General features: G+C 47.4%; 1 protein-coding gene across 4 annotated transcripts in view; it reads right to left on the bottom strand.

Annotated features, from left to right (window-relative positions):
- Positions 1-256: 256 nt before the first annotated feature.
- The window catches only part of CHD7 (chromodomain helicase DNA binding protein 7), a 179054-nt gene continuing 162069 nt past the window's right edge, over positions 257-17241 (bottom strand). For 2 of the 4 annotated variants that reach the window (XM_027128029.1, XM_027128032.1), the window contains 13 exons: positions 16896-16999; positions 15431-15560; positions 14834-14906; positions 14617-14674; positions 13697-13925; positions 12515-13467; positions 11593-11753; positions 9205-9432; positions 8534-8977; positions 5289-5510; positions 3880-4020; positions 3559-3663; positions 257-2267 (listed from right to left, as the gene is read on the bottom strand). In XM_027128029.1, coding sequence (XP_026983830.1) covers positions 1320-2267; positions 3559-3663; positions 3880-4020; positions 5289-5510; positions 8534-8977; positions 9205-9432; positions 11593-11753; positions 12515-13467; positions 13697-13925; positions 14617-14674; positions 14834-14906; positions 15431-15560; positions 16896-16999 — 3796 coding nt within the window. In that variant the 3' untranslated portion in view covers positions 257-1319. The remainder of the gene's footprint in view (positions 2268-3558; positions 3664-3879; positions 4021-5288; positions 5511-8533; positions 8978-9204; positions 9433-11592; positions 11754-12514; positions 13468-13696; positions 13926-14616; positions 14675-14833; positions 14907-15430; positions 15561-16895; positions 17000-17241) is intronic. The other 2 variants (XM_027128031.1, XM_027128030.1) reach the window with 2 other exon arrangements.

The raw sequence follows: 17241 nt of genomic DNA on the forward strand, positions 1-17241 counted from the left end.
CAGTTTTCTTTTGACCCTTTGTTCCTCGGTGTACCACATTATCAGACGCTGCACACGTTTTTTAAGTAGTCTCGGCCTCGAGTGACCTTTTGAGGGAGTAATGGGAGGTTTCTGCGTGTGGTTCTGTTGAGATATCTGGAGTGGAATTATGTCAAGGTAATGTGAGGTTTTTCTTCCAGTCTAGGCGGAAGACAATCAGTTGAGCGTATTACCAACAGCTAATCTGGTATAGGAGGATATATCAAGAAACTGTACAAAGGCCAGAATGCTGTATTTGCATCTATTGCGAATACAAAAAATAGAGTGAAACCAGTTCCCCTACGCTACTACATTCTATACTTACATCTCTGCATATCATGGGTCACTTTTATTAAAAGCATCATTACTACAGTTGGCAGCAATTTACATTTTATCTTACATGATAGCAGTTTTCAAAGGAAAAAAAATAAAAGGACATCACAACAAAGAAAAACAATACATTTACAAAGTCATGTCTGTAAACTTCAAGGCTAGTTTAGAGCTGAGGTAATGCTGTTTTAGCTTGTGGCTAAAGTAACGAAGTCCTTTAATTTAAAAAAGGTACCTGATTCTCTCTTCTCTCACTCTTTATTTATTCATCTATTTATTTTGTTTATACCAGTGCATTACAAGACCACGAGACAATGGAACTGCAGTTCTGTCTGGCAAGAACCCTCCCAGTAGGTTAATTTCCAAAGGGACCCTTCACATTCAACAGCTGCCTTATTATTGCTGCGCCTCGGGACAGAGACGTTCACACTAAGGTGGAGATTGTCAGAGTGTGTGGATGTGTGTGATGCGCAAGTGCGGGAACCCCCGTGTAGTCAAAAAGGGAAACAAATGAGCAAGGATGATATGTATGGTAAATTTCATCTTGACCTTCACAGCAAAAAAATTAAAATTAAAAAATTAAATATATAACTTCATACTTCCTTTGAGCAGCACTTCCTTTCATTCGTGCCACTTGGTTACAAATTGCTCTTTATTATAATACCAATGGTACCAAAGGAAAAGAAAAAAAAAAAAAAAAGCAGAGCATTATGTAAGTTTCCTTAAAAAGACACGATCATCTCTCAAATTTCATCTCTCCTAGGGATAATAAATAATGCACTGCACAATACTTAATGACCAAGATACCTTTTGACACACCTGTATAACATGACTTGGACTTTTTTTTTCTTTTGCTACACTATGTTACAGAACAGCTTATAAAACTAGGTATGAACATTAACTGTGAGTGTAAACAGTAGGACTACCACTTGTCAAAAGTTTTAAACACTTTAACTGAAAACTGGTACTGGTTATCCATCATTTTCATTGTTTTCTATTTCGTCCCCCCCGTCGAGTGAGTCTAGCTCTTCGCCCTGTGCTATCTCGTCTTCTAAGACTGAGGACTCCGCCGTCTTGTCCAGGCTCTCCTCGGCGTCGCTGCCCTCGAGGGTCTCCTCTTCCTGAAAGGTGCCCCCCTCAGCCTTGTCGGGAGCCTTGTCGTCGCCGGAGCCCACGGCGTTCTGCAGTCCCGCCAAGGCGGGGAAGCTCGGCAGCGTCAATCCCCCCAGTCCCGGAGGTAGAAACATGGACGGGTAGAAGAGGCCCGGGGCCATGGTGGACAGGAGGAAGGGGTTGAAGGCGAGCGGGTTGGAGGGCAGGCCGGCCGGGGCAGTAGCAGCACCAACAGATCCATTCGCAGAGTCCGGGCCCGGAACGGCGTCTGTGCTTTTCTCCGAGTCCTTGTTCTCGTCCTCGTTCTCGTTGCCCTTCTCCTCCGCTTTGCACGCGCCGTCTTCCGGCTCCGCGGGGCCGGCCGCGGCCGCGGTGTTGCCGGCGGCGGCAGCTGCGGCGGCGGCGGCGGCGGCGGACAGCGGGGTGTTGAGCAGCCCGCCCAGCCCGAACATGCTGGGCAGGCCGGCCACGCCCGGCAGCACCAGGGGCAGCACGGCGGCCGGGTTCTTGGTGTCTCCTCCGGCGGCGGCGGCAGCGGCTGTGGCCGTGGCCAGGCCCGGAGGGAAGCCCATGAGGCCGGCCAGCTGCAGAGACTGGAGGTTCTGGAGGCTCTGCAGGCTCGTCAGGTCCATCCCAGCGAACAGGCTGTTCACCAGCAGGGGGTTGATGCCCGACGTGGAGGCCACGGCGGCGGCGGCGGCGCGGGCGATTTCACTTTTGGGCCTCCGTCCCCGCCGGCTCGCCCCTTCTCCCCGCACCACGGGTCCGGTGAGAAGACGGTCAAACATCGACTCAGGAACGAAACCCTGAAAGGAAGGGAAAGGCAAACAGGGGCTATCAAACGCTTCGGAAGAAAACCTCATTTCCACGCGGGCCTCTGTGATGGACTGAACACTGACATTCGTAATGGAAATACACATGCAATTATTTCCATTCTAGAAGCTCAAGGATCAGACCTCGGAAAGCAGAACTTCTCTTTTTTAGCATTACACAGCTCACCGAATTATGCTGAATTGCAGAAAAAAATGTTAAAGGCTACTCTATCGGTGAGGTAAGTGTCAAGATATCTGCATCCATAGCCAACTCGAGAAATAGCACATCAGAAGGAAGTGGAAAACGATGGAAAATTTAATTAAAGTTATATTTTAGTATCTACCCTGGAGAAACAAAAACTCATGTTCACACAAAAACCTGTACATGAATGTTTATAGCAGTTCTACTCATAATTGTCAAAGTCTGAAAATAGCCCAGATGTCCTTCCATGGGTGATGGGTAACCACACCCAGGGGTACATCCACACACAGGAGCCTGATCAGCAGCAAAACCTGTGACACATGTAACCACTTGGATGAATCTCAGTATGATGAGTGAAGGAAGCCGTCTCAAAAAGGGTACGTGATTTATGCTTCTGTTTAGGTGACATCCTCAAAAAGACAAAACCTCTAGGGATGGAGAACAGATCAGCGAGCGGTTGCCCTGGGCTAGGGGTGGGGACAGAGAATAATACAAAGGAATTTGGGCGAGTCACAGAACTGTCTGTATTCTGATTATGGTGGCCGGTCAAGAAACCATCCATGTGTGAAGACTGATAGAACTGTATACCAAAAGAAAAATAAATAGACAAAAAAAAAAAAAATCAAGACGTTTAAACACGTTAATTTAAAAAAGAAACAGTGAAATTAATGCTTAGGCAGAACTGCTGTATTTTTTCATTTGTTTATTTTAAAATCAGAAATCACAGTTAATCTTAAGGATCTCAACCACCATAAATTCCATTCCACAGATGCTGTTAGCCACGTTTACCTGGGGCATTCCTCCCTGGAGCAAGTCTGCCTCTAAGACTGTGAATGTATATTTCTACACAATCCCTTTAAATCAGAGCTGTCAAATTAATCCACCTTGGTGGATTAATGACATATTGATACAAGGAATGATGATGTATTAATGATGTATGAAAATGATGCATTATGTCAACTCTTTTAAGCCAAGAATAAGTTATCATTGAATAATTAATGGCCCACAGAAAATAAAGAAAAATTCAGGAAAACAGTTTTGTACAGATACCTTTCTGGACAGAAAGGCGGAGTCTGTACTTACAGACTGCTTGACTATATCGGTCCAGTCTGGGGCAACTGCAAACTCGGGGTTTTCTTCCAGCCACCGGGGTAGATCCTTCATGGGAGGCGCCATAGCTCCACCCATCTAGGGAGAGGCGTTTGGAAAATGATTTAGAAACAGACAAAGTCTTCCCTCTCCCCCTCCCATCTGTATATCTACACATATACATACACAGATCATATAAATACACACGTATTCTGGAAGAAACATAATTCTTTTCCCCTATAAAAGATGTCAGAATAAAACACTTCTTTCTGGGAGAAGAAATCACAGACATCAATTCCCTCTCCCAATGTTTACCTTCTTCCCATTTCGTTTATTGACAACAGGCACCCTTTCTTCTCCTGTCAAAGTGTTTATATCCAATTTATTAGGGTTTCGACATCTGTGTCGTTTCTGTTTCGGTTTCTGAAATGAGGAAAACAGCACATCTGCATTCTTCTGCAAAAAAACAAAAACAAAAAACATATTTAGTAAAATTCTACTTAGTACTTATTCTTTCCTATATAAATGACAAACAGAACAGTCAAGCCATTTTCAATTACTATGGAAGTTTCAAGAATCATTTTAATTATTAGAAACCATAGTTTCCTTTGAAAGGAAAGACTATTCTCTTTTTCCTTTACTTAAGGAACAAACTTAGAAGCGGAGAACATGCTTTTCCTTTTATCTCTCAATAACCTGCTTAAAATCTTTTCTTCAAATGTTTAACCAAGTCATGGTATTTGAAAAGGAAACTTTCTCTGGTACCTTTGCTGATCTCTACTCAGAGACTTGAGTGGATCCAGAGGTGATCTCACATCTACGACATGCGACTGTACATGAGGAGAAACAACCCAAGGGATAAAAGAGCCTCTGCAGGAGGGTGCATTCTGAGTGGCAGGAACTCAACAAGATAAAATGTAAACTCCTACGCTTAAGTTTTCAAAAATTCAGGGCTTCCCTGGTGGCGCAGTGGCTGAGAGTCCGCCTGCCGATGCAGGGGACACGGGTTCGTGCCCCGGTCCGGGAAGATCCCACATGCCGCGGAGCGGCTGGGCCCGTGAGCCATGGCCGCTGAGCCTGCGCGTCCGGAGCCTGTGCTCCGCAACGGGAGAGACCACAGCAGTGAGAGGCCCGCGTACCGCAAAAAAAAAAAAAAATTCAATCACATAAGTTATAGGACGTAAGACATCTGCACAACTAGCTCGCAAGCAGTTTAAGTGACAAATCATCTGGAGATCCTGTCTCATGTTTAATAAACGGCATGAGTGTTAGTTGTTTAAGAAAGAAGCTAAAAAGTCTTGGGCTGTGTTAGCGGCTCAGATCTCTGCAGTAACAGCTTCCTAATATTCTGTGCTGGGCAGACCCAGTCCAGAGACCAATTAGAGCACGTTGGGGAGTGTCTTCCCAATAACGAGTCCCCCCTGGAAACCACGCCATGTGAAGAGTAACAGAAAAAAACCCACATCTATTTGGTGGGAGAAGGAAAAGGCAAGGAAATGCACACTAGGCATCTTCAAATCAGTACAAGGCTGCCCTTCACGTACAACAGACCTGAAGCTAGTTTCTCTAATGTAGAATATACAATGACAAAAGCTGGGAAACGTCCGAGATGACGAGACAGTCAAGTGAAAGGCAGAGGGACCAGGGACTTCTCCGTCGCACGGGAGAAGGAAATGGACTGACTGAGCAAGAATCCTCCCAACCCTACACTCTGTGATACTCACTGGTACGTAACTTGGCATATCAACAGTGTAAGCGGGATGCAGCTTCAGCCATTCGACTAAGTCCTTATTTTTAGGAGCTTCTTCCCCCACCAGCCGAGTCCCATCTTCGAGATTTATAACAGGGATCCGCGTGTCTGGGTCCAGCTGTCCAGGAGAAGGAATGTTTCTTGTAGGTGGGGTCTCTATATCTTCTTCAAAAGCTTTGGTCACCTCAGCATCCTCCTGCAGAAAGTTGACAGTGGTCGGAATTCTCACATGAAGAGAGAGATCCTGACAACATCCTAGCCCGAGGAGACGCCAGCCTAGCATAATGGATCTCTGATCATAAAGGGAAAAAAGTTACTTGAAACAACGGCAGTTTGGGAACAGCTATTAAATGAGGAGATGTGTATCATTCTTCACACTGTAGCATTAGTAATGGGGTAGAAAATTCACAGTCCATCACCGCTCCGTGTCTGAGATCTTAAGCAAGCCGCTAGGAGCATGACACAGGCAGTGGAGCCTGAGCCCGATATGTATGAAAGGCAGCCTCTCAGTCTCTTTTGGGGATCCCTGGATAGCATCATTAAAGAAATTATAATTAAAGGAATGTTCCCAAAGCCAGTTTATACCTAGCTTTGTGGCACTCTGTGATCAGCACACTTTTGTCAGTAGTACAATAGTTCATATTAGGCGTGTGTGGCAACACTGGAAAGATCAATGCTAACTGGAGCTGAGTTAGAGTTGAGACTCTACCATCGCCCAGCCACTGGTCCTCAAACTCCGTTATTTCAACCTGCAGACATCTTCAGTGAGGCCCATCTGTCCATCCCTACTGTTCCCGCTTTGGTTCAGGTCTCCATCACTGACCGCCTGTATCACTGCATTACTCCTAAACGGTCCACCTGATTCTAGTTCCACCCTTCTTTAATCCAACCTCCACTCTGCTCAAAAATCATGTTACATCACTCCCCTGTTTAAGCTATTTTGATAAGTGAACTCGCATCACCTTCAGGATAAAATCCAAGTTCTTTAGCATAGCAATCACAGCCCTCCGTGATTTGCAGCCTACCTTGTCGCCAAGGTCATCTCTGCCAAAGCTGCCTCCTCACCAAATTCCCTGGCCGGTAACTTTCAGTTCACCAGACACGACAGGCTCTCTCTGGCCTCAGTCCCTTTGCACATGCTCTCCCCGCCCCCTCTTTTCAAATGACTTACCCCCATACAACCTTCAAACTTTCACCAAGGTATGACCAACTCCAGGGAAACTTCCCCATCTGTTTCTCTCCACATCCACCTCCTCCAGTCCCATTCTTCCTTTGGGTTTTCAAAGTACCCCAGGGACTTCTCACAACAGTGATATGTTGTTATTTATCTGTCACCCATCTTATACACTGAGTTCTCTGGTGCGAGCACCCGTCGGGCCTTTATTCTTCGCATCCCCACGCCTGGCACAGGGCGGGGTTGGCTCTCACAACTTACTTACTTTTCACGGCTGCACAGTGGTCTCCAGTCTGAATGCTAACACAACACAAGATTTTGGGATCTGTCTTGTTCCACACAAGTAACCTTGCCGACCTCTATACCTCTTCACCACTCAGTTTATTGACAGACCAATCAGCATTCTCCTTGAATTTTATGTGCACGCACATAACCCTCTATAATACCAAATGAGGAATCCCCAAATTCCAACAGTTACGAGTTAAAAAAAAATAAATAAATAAAATACATTCTCTTAAGATCTGTTAGGAGTTTTGAGCCACACTGCTAAGGGCAAAAACAAATTCCTAGGGACAGCTTAAAATATGTGAATGAATAAAGTCAGCCGTAAGTTTAATATAGGGTGTATAACTACAATGGGAAGGAGCACTTGGTCGCGCTGACTGTTAATCCCTGACGCTGGGTCCACAGACAAACGTGAGATTCAAACTGAAAGACAGTAAATGAAGCCGCTCGTGTGCGAGCTGCAGAAACTCCCCGATTTGTTGATGTCTGTTCAGTGAACAAAACCTATCAAAGCATCAGGGTGGTTCCCAGCAGGAAGCTAATGGCTGGCGATGCCACTTTGGGGACCACACACCTAGAAATGGCGTTTTAACTTAGGGAAAAAACAATCACAGCTGATCCACTGTGAGGTGCATTTTTCAAGATTCTAGAAGTAGTCAGATGATCAACAAAAATGACCATTACTACCACTGGTACATTTGTAATGAGTTTTGAAAATTACCTTTTAACTACCCAGATGCTTCTGGTTTAATCAGACCCCACTAGGGGGCAAGTTTCAGTGAAGGCTATTTTGTCACTTCGAGACTCTAACTTGACCACGCCTTCCCTACTCTTTTACTAAGTTTCCTCTAAATTCAAGAAATAAAAAATGGGGAAATAATAATAGGAATGAAATAAGGAAAAACATATTGAAACAAACGTCTCCCCTCGGTGTTTCCCAAACTGTGTCCCGCCGCCCAGGGGATGGGCCGGCCGCCGGCATCCCATCTCCTTGGGCAGGAGCTCCAGCACCTCTGTGCTGATTCAGGTTTCAAATCCAAAGGCTTAGAGTACCTTGTACCAATTTCAGTGCTTTAAAAAGACTTCGTGTAATCGGGTTCTCTGGGGTAAAACCTCATCGTTAGTTGGGCGGCACTTTTTTAGGTGAGTGGTTGAAGCGCATTAAGGAGGAGAGTTATTTTGATTACACTGCACTCATTTCCTTTGAATTGAAGAAGAAAATGACAAAAGCCACTGACACACATATTTCTTGCAAACCTAAACTAGCACAGGTCTCAATTCAGTTGAGATTTTTTAAATATCTGCTTCTGGAGGCAAGAGAATTTGCAATCACTAGCTTTGCACGCGAACAAAAATCTTAAGTCTGAAACTGAACGAATCTAATAAACGCCAGGCCCCAAACAGATGGATACTTTTAACAGCAGAAGCTTTTTCCACCTCGAGGGTTCAGAGCTAACGATTACAGGTTCAGAAGAACGTGTTTTTGTTTTGGGCTAGTCTTCCGAGAGTGATCAATATATTAGGATCTTGGGCAGAATAAATCCTCAAGCTACCCGTGGTTCAGGCCGAGTGATCTGCGTCAACGCTCAACACAGCTTTCCGGCTCAGAACCACGACTCTGTCCATCGCGACTGCTTCTTTAGCGGAAGGGGCCGGCTTTCGCGCCGCGTCACCGAGGGGCGCGTGCCCCGGAGCGGGCAGTAGAGCCGGGACCCGGGCCGCCGGCGCGGGCACGCGGGGGGAGCCAGCCCTGGACTTACTGCACTCAATGACGTCCGTTTGTGGCTCATGAACAGCAGGTCGAGGCCCTCCACGTTTTTCCTCCTTCCCCGCCTCCTCTTCATGGGAGGCTCTCCGTCCACGAGGGAGCCGTTGAGCAGATGCCTGGCGGGCGTGCGGGACAGGCCTGCCTGGAGCAGCTCCATTTGAGTCTTAAAGGCATCAGACATGGGCGCCGAGACATTAGGCAAGATAAACTTTGAAGTAAGAGATGAAAAATTTGAGGTAGAGCTTGCTGCCTCTCTCGAGGCCTTTGATAAATCGACAACTTTCTCCTGTCCGTTTTCCGAGACCACCTGATTCCCCCGCAGCTGGGCAACCATCTCCATGAGGTTTCGCCGCTTAGCAGCTCTTTCGGCCTCGATTTCGATCTTCCTCCTCCTCCTCCTCCTCTGGCGAGGGACGGAGAGGTTGAGGGCGTCTTCCTGTTGAGAAATCCCGACACAAGAGTGAGCCAAAACTGCACCTGCTGCAGGGCCGGCTCGCGGAAAGCGGGAACGGGAAGCTTAAGGAATTAAACATCCGGGGCTGCTGAACGGAGCTGAGGAAACAGCCGCCTCCTTAGCTCTCAGCAGGACCAGTGAACACGAGCTTCCGAACGGAGTCAAGGGAGCTTATCGTTAAGCGGCACCAGCAAAGCGCTCTAACTGACCTTGGACAACTGAGGGGAAGCGGTGAGGTCCTCGCTGCCGCTGATGCTCGCCTGGCCCACCATGGAGAGCTCGGCCAGGCTCCTCTTCTGCAGGGGACTGTCAGCAGTGGGGGGCGTGTAGCCGGGGATGAGGCCCTGGAAATCAAACACCTGGCGCCTATTTACCGGCCATTTGCCTTTCAACACTGCTTCACAGATGTTGTCTAATCGGTTTATCATTACTCGATCCTGGAGGGGGAAGAGAAGTCACACGAAACTGTAACAAAGACCTGGTGAAAATTACGGGATAAATACATCCACTGAGACGCTGAAGAGCAGAAAAGGCTTAAAAGCAGACGGGCGAGCGAAAAGCAAAAGTAAACAAAAAGCAAACAAGCGTGGAAATAAACCAAACCCACCAGAACCACTTTACTCTGGTGTGAGGCCTGAAGGTGACCGCAACACATAAGACTCAGCATTTTTCAATTACGCACAATGAATCACACAAACGAGAGAATGTTACATAACCACCACCTCTAAAATGTCCCCATGTTTTACGAGTAACTGTTGTGTAGGCTAAAGATTGTTGGTGCACGTCAGCAGGTGACAATGGAAGCCTGCAGTCAGCTTCTCGACGCTCTGGTGCTTCAGTCCCCAGGCTGGACTGCAGCCTGTCCCAGGAAGTGGGACATCATTAGCGTCACTATTAATAAAGTTCAGCATTACGAATGGGCACCAACCTAGGAACACCTAATGAGCGTCAATTTGCATCTCCCACCTATTATCACTTCAAGTTTCATTGAAGCGTGTCCTTTAAAAATGTCTAATTACAGCTCTCAGACCCAGTTTCCATAGATTAAAAGCCTGCCACTATAGACCTTTCGGCTTACCTGGGAAGCTGCCTTCTCAACTCAATAAGGCAGACTAGCAAAACACGGGAAATAAGGGAGTATACAGAGGAAAAAAGAAATGTCTCCGATAGTACACTCTTCAGTTAAAAATTTCACATTGTTTCTTCCACAGTTAATACTATGGGAGAGCAGCCTGGGGAGGAGTCGAAGGAAGCCTTTTCTGTGTTGTTTGTTTAAACCAGACAGCCCTGTTATGGTGATGAGGATGATTATCTCTCCACCCTGAGAAACAGACCCAAATTACATAGGGATTTATTATGAAATTATGCCAGTTAGCCAAAAAAGTAATTTCTACTTTGCTTTTGGGTTACAGATAACTACATTTGGAATTATCTCATAACGTATTCGAGCAAATGGGTCAACGCCCACCCTCTCCCCAGTTCAGAAGATTACAGGGTTCCAAATGTATGAAGTTGTCTTAAATCTGAAAGTTCTGCTTCAGGATTTAAAAACCACCCAAAACACACAGTTTTAAAGTACACACAGGTTCCATCGGGCATTGTTGTTGGGATTACAAAATGGTACAATGGCCATGGAAATCAGAACAGAGGTTCCCCCAAAATTAAAAATAGAACCATCACATGATCCAGCAATACCACTTACGGGTATGTTTCCAAAAGAAATGAAAGCAGGGTCTCAAAGAGACATTAGTCCATTCACATTTACACTAGCACCATAATAAGCCAAGAGGAGGAAGGTACCCAAAGGTCCCAATGATGGATGAATGGATGAAGAAAATGTGGTATATACACACGACAGAATGTTATTCAGCCTTAAAGCAGAAGGAAATCCTGTTACATGCTTTGACACAGATGGACCTTGAGGACATTACACTAAGTGAAATAAACCAGTCATAAAAGAACTAGTACTGTATGATTCCACTTATATGAGGTATCTAAGCTAAAGTAGTCAAGTTCACAGAAACAGAAAGTAGAATAGTAGTTGTCTAGGGGCAGTGGGGCAGGGGAGTTGATCTACGGGGAAGGAGTTTCAGTCCTGCAAGATAAAAAAAGTCCTGGGGGTCTCTTTTACAACAACCTGAAAATATTTAACTCTACCCAACTGCACACTTAAAAACAGTCAAGATTGTAAATTTCATGGTATGTGTTTTTTACCACAATAAAAAATTCTTTTTAAAAAAGGTTCACACATTTTATTTTGTCAGATGGGTGAGTCTTTTGAAACAATAATCCATAGACGGCACTAGACAAATAATCTAAAACACCGCGAGGAAGCAAAGATCCTTATGAACAGTTCTTTTTTCTTATTCGCTTTGCTTCCTGGCACCTTTCCTATCCTATTAAAAAAGTTATTCCACAGAATTTTTTCTTTGGGCTTTCCCAGATCATTCTTTTAAAAACACAAGAAAAATCTACAATCTTCATACACTGTGTCAGAGTTTACCTTAAAATTAGTTGAAAAATCAAGCTAGAATGATTTCCTCCACCCTATTCTTTTTTGGTCACCAAAACAACAACAACAACAAAACCCCACCGACCTTAGGCCAAAACGAGAAGGCAAACGTTCTTTCATGAAGGAGCTGAGCTACGGACGGATCTCCATCCTCCATGTAGAATCCGTCTCGGGTCTCATCCCTAGCAGTGCTCATGGAAGCATTGCTCTCTTCATCAAAATTCTTCCCTCTCGAGACAGTTCCTGCTGAGAAATGAGTTAATGTGCATCGCTCACAACCAGCATATTGCTGAAAAGGGAGTGTAGAAAAGACATGATTTAATATCTGAATGCTGATGAGCTCCATTTTATCGAGTACCTACTGCGGCTACAATGGTATCAGGCACGTTACAAGTCTTGTCGCTTAAAGCTTGCAAGGGCCCTTTCACGTAGATGGTGTCATTCCTGTTTTACAGATGAGGAAGTAGAGGCTTAGGGACGTTACGTCTCACTAGTCGTCAGGCATCCTGCGAACAAGTCTCACAGGCGGCTGAATCGACAGCCAAGCCTCTGACCCAGCAGAGCCTCTGTTCCTCCACCAGGAAAAGGATTAATGCGTTGGCCACAGTTCCGAGCCGCAGCTCCGGCAGAAAAGTACAACGCGGCGCTTCATTTTTCCTTCGTGGCAGGTACGGCAACCTACCTGGGACTTAGGAAGAGAACTGGTTCTTCCCAGATTCTACTCCCACCCTTTACTTCGGAATGAAAAATAAAGCATCATTTGTTTTAAAATTGTTAGTGTCTGTAAAACCCTCCTCCTGGGAAGTTAAGTCGTTCGAAATAGCATGCTTACACATCGTATCAGAGCAAAACATACATCTAGGCATAACCTGACACTATTCCTTCACAGAAAGAAATGTACGCTCATTACCTTTAAAACGACCGGAAAAAAAAAAGAGCACCGGTCACATGACAGGAAGACACCTGCGGGGATGGGGTCAGGAGAGGCCTGAAGGGCCAGGAGTTACCTTCGGGCTGGGAAGACTCTTCCGACTTGTCATCGTCCTCCAGCTTTTCCTCTTCGTCCTCCTCGGAACCCTTTTCTGAAATGGACTTGGGCCCCATGTCCGCACCGACCTCCGCCCCTCTCGGATCGCTCTTCCCAGCGCCGGGTTCGGCCTCGGCCTCGCGGTCCTGCTTCCGGTCCTTCCCGCCGCCCTCGGCCTCCTCCTCCTCTGCCTCGGCCTCCCCCGCCTCCCCGGCCTTGGCCTCCGCCCCTCCTGCCTTCTCCTCCTGGCCCGGGGCGGCGGTGGGGGCGGCGGTGGCGGCGGCGGCGGGCGTCTGGCCAAAGCCCAGGGCCAGCGCGCTCAGGGCCGGGGCGCCGGCCGCCCCTCGGGTCTGGGCGAAGGTTTTGTGCGCATCCAGGAAGGAGAGCTCGGGGTCGTTGAGGATGTGGTAGTCCGTGCGGCTGACCCCGTGCTTGGCGGCGCCCACCAGCAGGTCCCGGTCGTGCCTGCCGCACTCCCACCACTCGGGCAGGTCCAGGCTGGGCTGGCAGAGCCGGAGCCGCTCGGCCAGCTGCGGGTGGCGCAGCACCTGCTCGCGGATCTTCCGCAGCAGCTCGATGCGGTACAGGGTGCGCGAGGCGCGCTCCTCCGTGATGGGCTCGATCGCCGAGGGCAGGTCGGGCGGCTCTGCGGCAGGGGGAGCGCGTGTCACCCGAGGGCGCCCGCCCCTCCCACGCCCCGCTGTTCCGTGCCCGGCGAACCTACCGCCATCTGGCTTGGCGGGCACGCGACACACCCGCCGGCACATGGCCACGAAGCAGCTGAAGTACTTCTCCAGACTCTCATCGGACTTCTTGTCAAGCCTGGCAAAGGCTCGGAATTGGTTCCAGTCGAACTGCTGTTTCGCCGGGTCAAAAATAACCCCAAACGTGGACACCACGCGGTAAAAGTCCGCCTCTTCCCGTCTCGTCCACCTGTCAGAAAGGAGACGTTAGCCGGACTTGGACTGCGTAAAAAGGCTTCACGTTTATTACTGCTTTTCCTCGTTTGCCCTGAACTTAATTCACAGGGCTTGTCTCTTTCTGCGGGGGGGGGGGGCGCTTTGACGGCGGTTATCTTGCCTGCGATGTCTGCCTCCCGCGGGTGCAGAAGAACAGAGGAGAGGGCAAGGTACCAGGCGCTGGTAAACCCTCGGAAACTCACTTCTGCCGTTTCTCCGATATTATAGCCTCCCTTTCAGCTTCCAGGGCCCGCACTTCCTCCCGGGGCCGCCGTCTCCGCCGGTCGGTCTTCATCAGGGCCTCCTGCCTCATCTGCTGCCTTTTATAGCTGCGCTGATAGGCGGTAATGAGCCTGCGCAGACGGGTGGTCAGGGTCGAGGTATTGGGCCAGTACAGCTGGCCTAACTCAGCGCTGCCCTCGCTGTGCTTGCCTGGGGAATCGAAGAGAAGATTTCTGAATGTGCAGCCATAACCTCGCCATACACAGAGGTTTCCCAGCAAAACGAGATGACTCGCTAACATTCAAATGGCAGCATGGGAAAGGGCATCGTAGTGCTCTCGCTTTTAAAATATAAATAAGTTGTGATGTTAGTGTGGAACTTGTAAACCATTTCTTTCTCAGCTCCTTAGGGGGAAAAAACCAAGGTCATACGTCAATCCTCCATAAAGAAACATACTTTGTGCCACAGACTACGTGATAAGGGTGATCTCCTGTAATGTGATAATCTTGAACGTAAAAAACAATCACATGATTGTTAGCTAATGATCTTACATTAGGAAAAAAGGGTAGTAGTGTCTCAATAAGCTGGCAGATACTTAACAAATGCCCTGTTTTTAAGAGCTGTGTTTCTAAAGATGCTTAAAAGTTTTCACCACCTGATTTGAAACATAAATATGTAAATTATCTTAATCCAAAAAAATAGTTATTTTATCAAAGCAATTCAACAGAATGAAAAACCGAGAATAAACAGGCATTAGAATTCTTCACAAAAGAGGTGAGTCAGCATAGATGAAGCGGCACTTGAAGACGCCGCCGTGGTGAAGCGGCAGCAGTCCAGCCGCAAGGCAAGGCCTGCACCCCACTCTTCAGCCCTGCTCCCCCCGGCTTTCAGGGAGTCCTACCTGGGCCGCGTATTTCCATGGGTTCTTCCTTATCTTCTGGAGGAGAATTTGCAAATTCCTCAAAAGCAAAGCGAGAAAGAGAAATTATTTTAATTTGGGGTTTTATTTTGCTTTTATCTTTTAAAGAAAAGGCCGTTATCTATAAAGTTTAACAAGTCTTATATGAGCATACAATATTTTACTGGTGCCGTAAAAGTCAATGTACTCAAGTTCTTACATCTATTTCATCCTTGAACGGCGTTCTGGTTGGTTTATATTCTGGGTCTTCATCTTCTCTATCAAATTCTCCCCTATATAAAATTTATAAAAATGTTTAAATCACACTGGTTAGCAAGAGACTGAAGGGAGCCTGGGAAAGAGTAACAACCCGCCTGATGCTACTTTGAATTCTGCGTCTGACATCCAAAGCGACTCTGTCGGTATTCAAAGCGTGCAGCCATGAGGGGTAGTGTGTGTGTGTGTGTGTGTGTGTGTGTGTGGGTGTGTGTGTGTGTGTGTGTGTGTGGGTGGGTGTGTGTGTGTGTGTGTGTGGGTGTGTGTGGGTGTGTGGGTGTGGGTGTGGGTGTGTGCGCGCGCGCGCGCTGAGGGGCGGGGGGTTGTCATCATTTGGAAAAGACAAGACAAGTTGCAGATTATCTAGATCATATATTGTGTTTAAATAGTCATTATGATATATAAACAGACTACACTGGTAAACATCACTTAAGTCCAAATCAGATGCAATGTAATGCACAGTGCCGTGTAAGAACTGAACCCTGCCAGTAGATGTGACACTGACATAAAGTTTATTAAAATTTTAAAATGTCCTTCTTACCCATCACCGCCATCTGCTAGCATGTCTGTTCCTCTCTGCTCGGCAGCGATGGCCTTGGCATCGGGCATACCAACTCGTTCCAGGAAGCACAGCGCGGGGTCAGCTCGCATGGAATTGTACTTCTCGTACCCTGTGCCGTCCCACCGGCCCACAGAGGACACACACGGAAACAACGAAGGCCCGTCACTCACAGAATCACGAGCACGGCCACCCCACCCGTGGCTCTCGACTGAGATGATCATTGTATGTTGGCTTTAAACGAACCAGGCTGCAGTAGCCTGTTCTACGGAACCCTTATCCCCGGGCAGATTTGGAGGGGGAGGAGGGGACCAGGTTACATTTCAGGGATGTTATCAGAACGACTGCAAATACTAACGGAAAAACGGGTTCAGAATAACTGCAAGGTGCCTGGGAAGGTGTCTGACCCGACCGTCCCCAGGATCTCATTTTGCTTGGCATTAAAAGGCTTCGTAATGTTCTTCTGTGACCTCTGCAGGGGTCCACCCCACCTTCCCCGGGAACGGCTTCAGTCCTGCAGGAACGTGCACCGCCGGCTGAAACATCCCTGTCTACGTCAGGCCAGCGAACCTGTCTTATTAGGTTTAGGATGATGCGTGTCAGTAAGATGACACTGTTCCCTCTATGGTTTTCAGACTGCAATTTGCTTTCTGACTGCCCAAGTTGACTAGATGGAAGATGGCAGATCCCAGCAGTGCACTGCGGGAAGATGATTTTTAGGCTGAGCTCACAGAACACGGCTGTGGTACAGAGGCAGAACAGCACAATTCAATTAGGATGTGTACCACCACACCCCGCTCCTAACTGCTCTAGAGCCGCAAGCCAAACTGTAATCATGAAAGGTTTTATAAGCCATCATTCTCCCCTTTAGTCAGGCTGGGCTGCTGAGAATACCTCCACGACCTCCAGAGACTCGGGATTATAATCAGGAATCGTTCACTGTATATATCATGCCAGTTCTGCATCCCCAGCCTTTCAAAGTTAACAAGGCTGCATCCCACTCAGGGGAGCCACGAGTTCTCGGCACTGACATTTGTGAAATATTGCTTGGAACAAAGCCCAGGAGGCACTTGTACAGATTAATAGCAGAGGTTAAGCCCACCGTCCACTTTGACACGGGCTGGCAGAGCCCGCAAGGGGAGCCAGGCTGGAAGCAAAGTTTAGGGACAGCTATAGGACAACTTGGCTATTATTAAAACAAATATGGCTTGGGTTTTATTTACAGCCAAGAAAGAAATGTTTTCTTCTCAAATACTCAACAAACATTCAAAAACAGCATCTGATATTTACAGTTCATATTAGATTTTTAGTACAGGAAATGGTAGACGCCAAGAGTCCTCTGGAACTATCCTCATTAATATTATGACTTTGGAAAGAGAATGCAAAGAGCTCTAAATAAAGACAAAGCCACACGGTCAAGATGTGGTCCAACAGAGACGCCCCTTACCGTGCTTGAACACTCCAATCAGGAGGGACTTATCAGCTTCCTTATCCCACCAATCTGTGGGGACTTCCGCATGGAAAGGCTCAGGTATCCACACATCAGCTTCACTACAAAGACAACCGTTTACGTGATATTTAAAACAAATCCCAGTATTAAAAAAGAACGCCAAGGGACGAACGCAACCCGCGCCCCCTTCCCACAAGCACCTGAGCATCGTGAGGTGGGGCTGGGGGCGGCGTGAGCAAAGGTTAAAAGAAAGGGCAGAAGTCGGCCACGTACGTCCTAGCAGGACCAGAGGTGAACTTTACCACGCAGGGCCCCATTTTTTAAAGGTCAGCTCGGAACACCG

Source organism: Aethalodelphis obliquidens, unplaced genomic scaffold (assembly GCF_003676395.1).
Source record: "Aethalodelphis obliquidens isolate GAN/ISIS:26980383/991018 unplaced genomic scaffold, ASM367639v1 scaffold33, whole genome shotgun sequence".
NCBI lineage: Eukaryota > Metazoa > Chordata > Mammalia > Artiodactyla > Delphinidae > Aethalodelphis > Aethalodelphis obliquidens.